At 46.2% G+C, this 13,322-nt stretch overlaps 1 protein-coding gene across 1 annotated transcript in view; it reads right to left on the minus strand.

Moving 5' to 3' along the window:
* FANCD2 (FA complementation group D2) overlaps nucleotides 1-13,322 on the minus strand; it is a 909,275-nt gene that overhangs the window by 47,572 nt on the left and 848,381 nt on the right. The window contains exon 41 of the mRNA XM_078661284.1: nucleotides 12,566-12,640. Coding sequence (XP_078517410.1) covers nucleotides 12,566-12,640 — 75 coding nt within the window. The remainder of the gene's footprint in view (nucleotides 1-12,565; nucleotides 12,641-13,322) is intronic.

Raw genomic sequence — 13,322 nt, forward strand, 5'->3', positions numbered from 1 at the left:
ACTGATTTCCAAAACCGAGGCTGAAACATCAGGATCATAGCCTTAATGCCACGTACTCTCTGTCCTGGGGGAAAGGCATGAAACCGTACCATACCCAGAATAGCTCTGATGAATAGGGGCATCTGCAATGAGTCCAATGTGACATCAGCATGTCGATAGTGAACCCAATGATGTTAGGAGGTTCACAGTAATCTATAAGAAGTTGACAACTGTCATTTACTGACCTTAGAGCTAGGCTCGTAGAGGAGAAAATCAGCTTACCCACTCCATCTCTATCTGTTTTGATTACGATCAGGTGGAATCATAGGAAAGGCATTGGGATTTACTACGCTTGTGGATGCCTGTACAACCAAACTCTCAAGCACCAGATGCTCTGTAAGCAAAGTTGGCTCCCCCCAGTCTAGGATGATGGTGACAAGCAACCTGCCTGTTAATCGATGGACCTGAACATGACTTCACCAAAGTGCCTAAAAGGGAGTCCATAAGGGCTTTGTTAAATGGCAGTAGATGTTCTGTAGGGGCCTGACGTAGCTGACGTTCCACAGTTAAAACAATAGTCTTGACCTTCATAGCAGGGAGTTTTAGGTCTAAAATGTCTGCTGCCCTCCGTATAACAACTGCAAAGGAGTCTGTTTCCTCCATACCAGGGCAAAGGCAAGGTATAAGGCCGGTATCTGGAGAAGTATCCAGGTGACTGGCACCATGGAGTTCTTGATACGAGTTATCCTCATCATATAGTGTGATATTATCATCTACTTCATCATAATTGTCATTTTCTGAGTCAGTACGAAAAGATTGTGTAAAGTTTAAGCCCTACCATGCGGTAAGGGCTAAGGGTCTTAATCAGAATGAATTTCTGTAGACTTTGTCGTGACTGGAGCCTGACGTGACCTTGGTCGAGGTCATGGCAGATTCTGCTCTGTGTCGGAGAGCACAATAAACTGTAAATCTGTCTGGGTCGTGCAGGCTTAAGGAGGACAGATGGCGAACCCACTGGCAGAAGTCCGACTGGAAGTCCCTGTAGATCCTTGGTGCCTAGAAGTGCACCTGAGAGCCAGAGAAGTGGCAAAATGTGCAGAATGGCCTCTCTGAACACTTCTACTGGCTATGTCGACGGACACAGAAGCCCTGGGTATGCCAGACTAGACTCTGAACACGTTGATGGCAATCTGCTATCTTTGGAGTCTGGAAGTTGCGGGAAAGAGTCAATTCATGCTTCAGCTTCTTATGTTTTTTCATGGACTTACCCAAAGAATTCGACTACGATGATGATATGCCACCGGAATTACTTCAGGAGCTCAAACAGGACCTTCCTTTCAACTTTGAACGGTCACATCAGAGAGTATTCTTGTGTTTGGTCACGTAACGTTTGACCATGTGGGCCACATGTCCTTCAGGTTCATCTAGGTGCAGTCTTCACAGGACCTGGAGTCGTGCTCCAACCTCAGGCACCACAGAGATACTTCTGAGGGTCAGTCACAGTCATGTGTTTGCAAAAGTCCATACATGGTTTGAAACAGGTCGTCTTAGAGGGTGATATTTTTCATTGCATTGTTTAATTCTGATGAAAATTGTTGTTTTGAGACCAAGGAGAAGCTCTGATTCGACACGGATGGGTGGTGCTTATATATGGCTCCACTCGACACTTTCGGAGTGATCCAATATCGACGAGGAGCAGCACAATGCTACCTACCTGCACACAGGAACACTGTTTTAAAGTGTCTGGATCTAGCCTGATGCCTGGTGAATATTCCCAAGGTGAGGAATCTGCAGTTAGAAGTGTCCATCTGAAATGGCCCTACCAGGGGTTGGTCTTTCCCTCTAGACCCTTTCACACTATGATGAAGGAAGGCTTTTGTGTATGCCTAGCAAGAGCTCCAGTCTGTCATTCAGTTTTAAGATTCATTGAAATGTGTGCATTTTTGTGCATCTCAGTACCAGAATATTTTGAGCTGCTTCATGTCACATTTGAGATAGTGTACATAGTTTCGACTAATGTGTATGTGAGTCCCAGTACTGCTGACTGATGTCAACAAAGGCCTGGGTAACAAAACTGGGAAGTGCATTTTTTGAATCACAGATCAACGAGCACACATGAGTCAATATAGCTATTATGATCTGCAAAATAACTGCTATCCCAATTATTACAAATTCACAGGCTTGACTTTCACCCTGTGCTGTTACAGACATATATACACATGGCTCCCATATCACACCTCCATATTGACCTGCAACACACACCGGTATCAGAAGAACTTCTGTCTCGATTCCTGTTTCTCTTCTTGTTACCATCTTCTTCCCTTTGTCACCATCTTCTTGTCACTCTTCCTCCAGTCTCTCTCTCTCTCGTTGCACCACTATATTAATTCATGTCAATACTTCCCCAAGATTAACAGAAGCCCACTTATGAATAGCATATGACAGCAGTGCCACAAGCCCTCCCTTTTGACCGTGGTTAGAAAACACACAAATAAATACCCAGCCTGCTTGTGTAATAGCTTAATGCAGAAATTAGGCTAGGTTTTAAACAATGGTGCTTTTTCACCACTCTGAGAAAACTGACTATTGAAGCAATATGGCACTGGACCACAGGCAGGAAGTATCTGAATCCATGATACAATATTGATTTTTCTCGAGAATGATTTGCATTGCTGCCTTGCAGAAGCAAGTGAGAAGATCATACTATATTCAAATGTAGCTGTCACAGAAAGCAGAACTGGGGCCATGTTGATTACACACAAATATATAAGCTGCCCGCGAGGTTTTGGTCCAGGGCAAGCAACTCCATGTTGTGCACCGTCGAAGGGCATGCATGGTGGGGGTTGGCATCGTATCGTAATAATCTTATTTTACATTGAAAGCACCCTAGTATTTCACTGAAAAAACTAATTTAAAGTGACGTTATAGCTGGGTATAGTAATATCTTATGTTACATTAAAAAAAAATCCGCCATTTTCTGAAAAACCAAAGGTTAAACTGAAGTCACAGTTTAGTGAAAATTTCATTTTTAACCTAACTTTAAACTAAAAAAAAGCAAAACAAAACACTGCAATTCACCAAAGAGAGTTAACTGAATTAACTATAACTTGTGCCCTCGCCATGCACTGCTTATGACCTCACATATTACATCACTGACATGTTCTGTGACATTATTGCTAACTCAACTCATGGCATCTGAAATGACGGCAATGATGACTTCACTGTACATGGCGAGAGCGTAAGTTATAGTTACTTCAGCTAACTATAACTGGTGAATTTCTGTGTTTTCTTTTGGTTTAAAATGTCACATTTAAACTGCCATTTTCACCTAAATATAAAATCATTTTAACCTTTTGTTTTTACAGTGACTTTCTAAGGTTTTTTTTTAATGTAAAGAAAGATATTCTTACCATACTTAACTATAACTAACTTTAACCTTTGCTTGTCAGTGAAGATATATCTATACACACAAAGAGAGAGAGGGAGAGACACACACACGGATACCTGTTATAGTAAAGGTCTCTTGCGTGAGAAAATGCCACAGAAATAGATTTGGACAAAATGTGATCCGCTAGAGGGATACACTTGAACATGCTCATCACTTTCTTGCTCAACTATTTAGACATCGAGTTGCTCTCGAGCAGGAAGATAGGAAGAACCACCAACAGCCTAGGTATGAATACATAGTGTATCACCTCTGTACACATCTAGAACAGCGACCAGCTACCAGGTCCACATTCTAATAAATGTGACACATGCATTAACCAAAGCTGCTGTAGGGCATCCCTATTTATTCACCCTTGAAGTTGTGCTGTATTCTTGTATTCTATGTGGCATACTGCCATTCACATATCTAGGTATTTGCCAACGTTATCCATAGATGAGGGAATAAAAGCAAAATGACCAACAAACGGAACAGCCGAGAAAGTATTGAGTGTACCAGATAGATTCAGCATTAGGACTGATTAACAGTTGCTATCTAGTAGCATAAGATGACAGCAATAGGATCCAACAGGCTGCGACAACAATCTGAGCTAAAGGCCCGGACAACAAGACTCAGTGACAGCAAAAATAAAGATTGCAAAATGACAGCAGTTACATCAATAGCAGTAAGAATGAAAATGACCCGACTATGAGCGTACACCCTTGACTCACGTCCTGCTAGTATTCATGACAGGCACACTCGGGTACTGTTAGGCAGTTTTCGTTGAAAGGGCTGCTTGTTCTTATGACTTGCCCCGCCATGACTCCTAAAGCAGCTGCACTACCGTGCCATACTCAAATATTAAGCGTTTAAACTGATACAGCTAACAGTCGTGGTAAATACAGAGCACTGCAACATCATTGTAAAGGCTAGTCTCAGATAAGCCTCCATGCTTTCCAAACCAGGCTCCAAAGGTTCAGCCTTCCAGGGGTATGCCTAGTTGATTAAATGGCCACTCCTACCCTGTAGGTAGATGCAATGGGACTCGCAGAGAGACAGCTGCATGTAACATCTTATTTAAGCTTTAGACCCTGGTACATGCTGTCATGGAAACTAAGTTGGAGAGTTCAGTAAGTAAGGACCGAAGAGAAACTTTGGACATGGGCACATCAGGCTCATAATAACAGGAACAATGAACCAGGCGGTGCTGTACATAACTCAATGTGGTCATGTTCAGGTACAGTCAGAATTAAAGTCTGTGGTGCCACTGGAGTACTACTGCTTGGAGTTTTCCTCATCTAGTTTGGCACGTGGGAGACTCATAAGGTGATGAACCTGAGAGAAGGTAGTATCCATTAGCAACAGATGCTAAGAATATCCGAAGATTTCCGTATCTTACTGTCCGGAAAGACAGCAATGTGAGCAAGACACTTTGAAGTTGGTATCAAAATGGCATTTACCCATATCTAATGCAGCGATGGTGAACACCAAATTTACACCCCATAGTCTGCCTTGTGGAGGTGCATTGGATGGCCTGTCCTTTTAAGTTCAGCTATCACTCTTGCTTTCATTGTCTTCACACCCCAGGATGCTTTAATGCTGAAAAGTGTATAAAGCGTAACTTCTTGTGGTCCAGGTTGGAACCCAAAGCGTCGTCCACATGAGTGACTGCAGAGACTACAGGAAGCACAGTTAATGAATATGCTACTTACCAGTATGCATCTGTTCTTGGCATGTAGGGCTGCTAACATTCATATCTATTGCATAGATCGCCGCCTAGTGTTGGGTCCGGATGATTGCACATTGTTGTCCTGGAAGAGTCTTCGAAGTATCACGAGATAGGTGGCTCCTCCCCTGGACTACAGTGCGCATGGGCATCGACTCCATCCCCAGATTGTTTTTAGCCATTGTGGCAGAGATGGAGTGAAATAGTGTAAAGGATGTCCATGCTAATGATGAATGCAAGAGAGTATCTGCAGCCGCTACGGGCACAGGGGAGGAGGGCGGGCGATATGAATGTTAGCAGCCCTACATGCCAAGAACAGATGCATACTGGTAAGTAGCATATTCAGTTCGAGGCATGTGGGCTGCTAAATTCATATCTATTGCATAGAATACACAGCAGTCCCTCCATTAAGGGCGGTTGCCCGTGCCAGCTGCAGAAGCTTGAAAAAGTGTCTTGAGAACAGCCTGTCCTACAGCTGCTTGCTGTTTGGAATGCACATCAACACAGTAATGTTTGGTAAATGTGTGTGGTGCTCTACAAATGTCTTCTAAAGGAATGTTCCCCAGGAAAGCCATGGAGGCCCCCAACTTGCGTGTGGAGTGCGCCCTTGAGGGTATTGTTAAAGTACGCTTAGCCTTTTGATAACAGATTTGAATGCACTTAACAATCCATCTGGCTATTCCTGCTTTGGAAATGGGGTTGCCTTTGTGCTGCGCTGAGAAGGCAACAAAAAGTTGTTGTGTTTTCCTAAAGTGTTGCGTTCTGTCAATGTAGTACATCAACGCCCTCCTAACGTCCAATGTATGAAGCATTCTTTCTGCTACTGTTTGTGGGTTTTGGAAGAATGCGGGTAGGTCAATAGTTTGGTTGATATGAAACTGTGACACTACTTTAGGAAGGAATTTGGGGTTAGTGCGGAGCACTACCCTGTTTGAATGTATTTGGATGAATGGCTCTTGGATCGTGAGCGCTTGCAGCTCACTAACACGTCTGAGCGATGTAATAGCAATGAGAAAAGCCACTTTCCATGTTAGAAATTGAATTTCGCAGGAGTGCAGTGGCTCGAAAGGTGGACCCATCAGCCTAGTGAGGACCACATTGAGGTTCCACACTGGAGCTGGTGGTGTTCTTGGAGGAATGACTCGCTTCAGTCCCTCTAGGAAGGCTTTAATGGCAGGCACCCTGAAAACAGAGATGCTGCCTATTCTGGAGATAAGCCGCTATGGCGGATAAGTGTATCCGAATGGAAGCGTATGCTAGATTGCATTTGTAAAGATGTAACAAATAGCAGATGATGTTAGGAATGGATGCATCTAGCGGGTTGATAGTGTGGTCTGTACAGTAAATGACAAAACGCTTCCACTTTGCTGCATAGCAAGCTCTGGTAGTGGGCTTTCTTGCCTCCCGGATGATGTCCATGCATTCTGGAGGCAGGTTGAGGTAGCCAAATTCTAAGACCTCAGGAGCCAGATCGCCAGATTGAGCTGTTGCGGATCTGGATGCTGAATGTCTCCATGGTTCTGCGTCAGGAGCCTGGATGTGAGATGCAGCCTTTGATGCGGTACCACGGAAAGTTCTAGAAACGTGGTGTACCATGGTTGGCGTGCCCATGTTGGAGCAACCAGGATGAGAGTCATCGAGTGTTGCTTTAGCTTTCTTGCCACCAGCGGAATGAGAGGCGCTGGAGGAAAAGCGTACGCAAATTTGCCTGACCAGTTCATCCATATCGCATTCCCTTGCGATTCCGGGTGAGGGAACCTGGCGGCAAAGCTTTGGCATTTTGCGTTTTCCCTTGTGGCAAACAGGTCTATCTCTGGATGACCCCACTGCTGGAAGTACGGGTGGAGTACTGATGGATGTATCTCCCACTCGTGCATTTGATGGCTGTATCTGCTGAGCAGATCCGCCATCTGATTGTCCTTGCCCGGGAGGTGTTCTGCCATGAGGAAAATGTTCCTCTGAATGGCCCACTTCCACATGCTCTGAGCCAGATGAGACAGCTGTGGCGAGTGAGTGCCTCCTTGTTTTTGGATGTAGTACATGGCTGTCATGTTGTCCGTCCGGATCAACACGACTTTGTTGCACAGATGTACTTTGAAGGACTTTAGCGCCATGAAGATTGCCATCAATTCTAGGTAGTTGATGTGCAACTTCTGTTGCTGGGTGGACCACAGTCCCTGCACAGTGTAGTGGAGCACATGGGCTCCCCACCCTTGGAGAGATGCGTCCGTCGTTAGGATAATCTGTGGCACTGGCTCTTGGAACGGTCGTCCCTTGCAAAGGTTGTGTGGATTCCACCAATGCAGAGAGTTGTATGCCCGACCGGTCACCAACACTAGGTCTGTCAGTTGTCCCCGAGCCTGTGTCCACTGAGTTGCCAAGCATTCTTGGAGCGGACGCATGTGCAACCTCGCGTGCGGGACTATGAAGATGCAGGAGGCCATCATGCCTATCAACTGCATGAACACTCTCGCTGGTAGGGAGTGTTGCGGCCTGAACCTCTGGATCAGCGATTGAATTGTGTCGATCCTGACTGGGTTTGGCTGAGCCATAGCAGTCAGGGTGTTTATTGTTGCGCCTAGATACTGCCGCACATGGGCTGGCTGAAGGTGCGACTTTGGGTAGTTTAGCGAGAACCCCAGACTGTGAAGGAGGTGAATAGTGTGGGACATGTCTGTGGCGCACTGTCGTTCCGACTTTGCTTGAACAAGCCAGTCGTCTAGGTACGGGTAGACATGTATGTTCTGCCGTCTGAGGTGCGCCGCCACTGTCGCCAGACACTTTGTAAACACTCTGGGGGCAGTAGTCACCCCGAAGGGTAGGACTTTGAACTGATAGTGCCTGTTTTGAATGGTGAACCTGAGGTATTTTCTGTGGGATGGGTGGAGTGGGATGTGGAAATAAACATCCTTGAGGTCCAAGGTTGCTAGGAAGTCCCCTTGGTTTAGCAGTGGAAGAATTTGCTGCAGTGTTAGCATGTGAAAGTGTTCCGACAGTATATACATGTTGAGAGGGCGTAGATCCAGAATGGGTCTGAGGGATCCGTCCTTTTTTGGGATGAGGAAGTACAGGGAATAGACTCCTGTTCCTTCCTCCTCCACCGGTACGAGCTCGATTGCGCCTTTTTGCAGCATCACCACAACTTCCTGCTGCAATAAGTGCAAGTGCTCTGCCGACATAGGACGGTGTCTTGGGGGAATGTTGGGAGGAGTGGATGTTAACTCCAAACAATAACCGTACTGGATAAGTTTTCTCACCCACCTGTCCGTGGTGATGGACGTCCAGACTGGCAGGAACTGCTGGAGTCTCCTTCCGACAGGTGTTGGATGGTCGGGGGGCAGTGACAGAGAGTCACTGTTTGTTGGCGGCAGAGGAACGGGAGTTGTTGTTCCCTCTGCCCCTGCCTTTGGCACTGTTACCTCTGTAACCCCCTCTACCCTGCTTGGGGTACGAGGATTGTGCACCACTTTTTGCGAATTGTGTTTGTTGACCCAACTGTCCTCTGGTAACACCACGTGCTCCTGAGCGACGAAAAGTGCTTCCCCTGAACTGTTGAGACTGAAGCGCCCCCATGGACTTAGCAGTCTCATTGTCCTTTTTAATCTTTTCCAGGGTGGTGTCAACATCTGGACCAAACAGTCTGTCTGGATTGACTGGCTGGTTGAGTATTGTAGTTTGAATATCGGGTTTAAATCCAGATATGCGAAGCCAAGCCTGTCGCCTTAACATGACGCTAGTGTTAATCCCCCTAGCCGCTGTATCACCCACATCAAGTGCACACTTTATTGCTGCGTTTGAGATGAGCTTTCCCTCTTGTATGAGCATTTCGGCCCCTTCCTTAAACTGATCAGGTAGGTGTTGAAGGATCTGTTCTAGGGTGTCGTAATGCGCCCTATCGTATCGTGCCAATAGTGCCTGTGTGTTTGCTATACGCCAGATATTGGAAGCTTGCGCAGCCACCCTTTTGCCGGATGCCTCAAGCACTTTCGACTCCTTGTCTGGGGGAGGAGCTTCACCCGTTGTTTGGGAGTTCGCCCTCTTGCGGGCATTGGCGACCACCAACGAATCCAGAGGCAACTGTCCCCGAATATATGCAGGGTCTCCAGGTGCCGGCCTGTATTTCTTTTCGATACGTGGGTTCACCACTCGTGCCCTGGTAGGTTCCTTAAAGATTTCTGGTGCATGTTTAAGGACACCTTTGAGCATAGGAAGTATTTTAACTGTTCTGTCTGAGACAGAGAAAGTGTCAAACAAAAAATCCTCCTCTACCGGGTCAGCATGCATGTCCACATCATGATTTGCCGCTGCCCGCTCTATTAAAGCATTAAACGCTGCTGAATCCTCTGTTGGTGATGTACGTGCCCCAAACCCCTGTGGATCTTGTACCACCTGATGTCCACCTTGGTCCCCAGTATCGCCATATGAGTCCAGTTGAACATCAGGGTCATTGTCAACTGGGAAATTGTACTGGTCATCTTGGTTATCATCCTCTCCACCTGATTGGTCGGGGGAAGGTGATGGACTCCTTCTTGGTGGTGGCAGAACAGGTTCAACAAGGGCAGGAATGTCCTGTGCCGGCCTTTTCTTTTTCAGTGGAATGACATAGGATTCCAGTGGTTGGGAAGTGATTTTCCTTTTGTAGAGGGTCAATTTCCCCGTTTGGGCATCGATGTAATGCTCTGATTGGTCTTCAGAGGCGTGGTGTCGATCCAAGCTTTCGTGCGTGGAAGTGTCCGACGTGTCAGCGATTTTTGGCACCGATCTGGGTGCAAATGCCTTCGGTGCCACCTTAGGTGGAAGCGAGTAGAGAAGCTTGCCCGAGGTCTTCGGAGGTGTGTCCACCGATTTCGGAGCCGACGGCGTGGGAGCCGTTGACGACAAAGTCTGTTCCCGAATACGTTTGAGGGAGTCGGTGACCTGCTTAGTGAAGGAAGCAGAGGGTTTAGAAACTGACGGCCGATGTTCGGTAGCGTCGGAGTCCCTCGGTGTCGACGAGTTTTCCGTCGACGAATCTTTGTTACTAACGGGTCGAGGCTTAGTTGCAGCCTTTGGCGCCGACGCCGTTGCTGCCGATCCGGCATCTTTGTGCCGATGCGTAGTGCCCCCTGTCTTCGGGTCATGGCTTTTAGTTGACTTTGACTCGACTGTGCGCTTACTGGTAGGCGCCGCAGAGGCGGCCGAAGGTGTGTCAACAGTCTTCGAGGTCCGCGCCGGAGCAACTGTGCTTGACACTTGATGGACGTCCTTCTTAGAGGATGATTCCTTGGGCACCTTTTGCGGTGCTGCTGACTCGACAGCCTTCTTCGACTTCTGTGGCCCGGAGGTCGACGTAGTCAATGATGGAGCAGGCTTCGCTATTTTTTGTTGGACGACGGCCATTTTAGGTGTTGTCGAATCCAATGGTTTCGGTTTCGATTTTGATGGGACGTCGGCCATCTTTGGTGCCGTCGAATCCGAAGGTTTCGGTTTCGATACGTGTAATGGCGGCTCCGCGTGAATGTCCGTGGCCGGTCAGAAAGCGGGGCCGGGGATAGCGGTGCTGGGTCGTGGGTAAGGCCGAGTGGCGATCCCGTGACCTGAGCCTGAGTCATGTATCTTTCGGGGCATAGCTCTTCCTCTGAGCTATCTTCCGCGGCCCCATAAACTTCGTCGTCGTCCCCTACCTCCTCGACGTATTCAAGGTCCAGGGCCTGTCCTTCGACTTGGTCTTCGGGCTCCGCCTCGACCTCCGTCGACGGTGGAGAAATCTGAAGATGATGGCTACCGCCTTCTTCTGCGGGGTCGTCGAATATGTCGTCGGGTGCCGAGGTCGCTCGCTGGGCCTCGAGGCGCGCCGCGCGCCGATGCTTGAGCGTTTTCTTTGACCTGAATTTTGAACAGGCCATGCAGTTTTCCTCGTTGTGGTCCGGCGAGAGGCATTTATTACAGACCGGATGCACGTCGATATGTGGATATTTGGATCCACAGACGGGGCAGAACTTGAACGGGCTCCGCTCCATGTTAAGTTCGTCCGGGTCTTGCTGCGACGAGAGGGCCTCGATGTCCGAAGAGTTACTCGACTCCGCAGAATTCCGGCTCAGAGAGTCGGAGGATGCTCGAGACCGTACGCAAACAATACCGACGCAGGTAACGAAGGCCTTTTGGCCTTAAGAACAAAGTTTTACGGTTCCGACACGGAGACGTCGAAACCACATCCGAACCCAATGGCGGAAAAAAACAATCTGGGGATGGAGTCGATGCCCATGCGCACTGTAGTCCAGGGGAGGAGCCACCTATCTCGTGATACTTCGAAGACTCTTCCAGGACAACAATGTGCAATCATCCGGACCCAACACTAGGCGGCGATCTATGCAATAGATATGAATTTAGCAGCCCACATGCCTCGAACCGACAGTCACCTGAATGGCTGTGACACCTATACTAAAAATAGAATCCATGATGGTTCCTTGTAGAAACAAAAACGTTCAAGTACTTCCTGAACAATTTTAATCCAGGTTTGTATTCTTATTGAGACAGCTCAGCAAATTAAACAAAACTGACACTATAAGGATAAATATATGTCAAATGTGATGAGCAGAAGAGGAAAAATGACTTAGTTATTCAGAGGGTCAATGTAGTAGATATACTGCCTAGTGCAGTCATGACAGACTGCTGGTAGTATTTAGCCTTACATGAAGTTGTTTTCCAGAAAATCACCACAGATTTCAGGTACACCTGTGAAAGACCACTAGCCGCTCTAAAATTAGCAAATGAAAATAGTGAAAAAAACATCCATAGAAAACAGAAGTGGGATGTCTTCACATATAAGTCAAGAGAATTCAGCACATAGAAAATACCAGCAAACAAAACATGCCAATAGAGATGATGCCAACATCGGCAAACACATCAACACAAAGGATGCCTAAAAACCCAGTATATTAATATTGGTTAATGAAACATTTGTAACTGTCTTAGGAAGTACACAAAAATATGTTTTCAGAAAAAGTATCGAATGCATTTAGATGAAACATCAGATATTTGCCGCAGCCCAAGTAAAATCTAGAGCAGAAAATAATAAATTGGCGCAAGAGATACTTTTGAGATTTAGACACAGGGTAGCGTATAGAGTAGTAGGGATAATTTTAGAGTCTTATTAATGCTTCCATTTCTACAGCACACAATACATTCAAACGGGTGGTAGCCAAGAGGGGCATGAAAGCAAATTCTACCATGCATACTGAGAAACTTAGAAAATAGATCAGGGGGAGTGCCTGTTACATCCAATGTCTCGACACTGGCTAACTTAGGTAACAACAGGGTATCTTCATATACACAGATATTTCAGTAGTAGTACAAAAAATATGGGAAATTGATACCATGCAAGGGACTACATCCATCAACAGTATTAAAAAAGCTGTACAAAATATAAGTCTAAAGATTGTATCCGTCACACTTACCTTGGAATGCCCACACATGTGGTGAAGTTGCCTTGTACTGAGCTGTAGTGTTTTCAGCAAACTCTGCACATCATCCTGGAACAACATGAAATCCATCAGTGCCTGTTTATAAGTGAACTTGTACCACCATTTTATTAAAACAGAGAAATGGCAATTTGAAAAGAAAGTTACTAAATAGTGCAGGAACTCCAGTACTTTAAGCCTTAATTATTTGTGGTTACCAAAGCACTCTGGTGTAACCTTTGTCCATTATTAACACCCTGTAAAAGCTTCACCACATGCCTACTACCGGAACTTTAAACAAAGAGAATTTTGAGATCAAAGAGCATTTCTGTGGCCTTCCTGCATTTCAGAATCCCATCTTCAAGATGTGTTCACCATGCCCTCCTCTTCTCTTCCGATATAACCGTAAGATTGGACTTGATTGAGTAAAGGCATATTTGGATTAAGAATAGCAATATGGTATGTGCTAGTTACTGAACACCTTGACTCCTAGCCTTAGGTCTATAACTTTCGCAGCCTATGGGAACAGTTGTTTCTTCCTGCATGATGACAGAACATTCTGCCAAGCTACAGTATAATGAGGCCAAATGTGTATGAGCTATTCTTCTATGAGTTCCACTTATAGCTCTTATTCATCCACACTATGCTGCATACTTCAACTCTATTTTCAGTCGGACTATATGCACCAAATTCTAGTCGCCATTGCACCTGCCTCTGTTCAACTTACGATTCCAAACGTTTTATTTTGATTTCC

This window comes from Lissotriton helveticus, chromosome 9 (assembly GCF_964261635.1).
Source record: "Lissotriton helveticus chromosome 9, aLisHel1.1, whole genome shotgun sequence".
NCBI classification, from domain to species: Eukaryota; Metazoa; Chordata; class Amphibia; order Caudata; family Salamandridae; genus Lissotriton; species Lissotriton helveticus.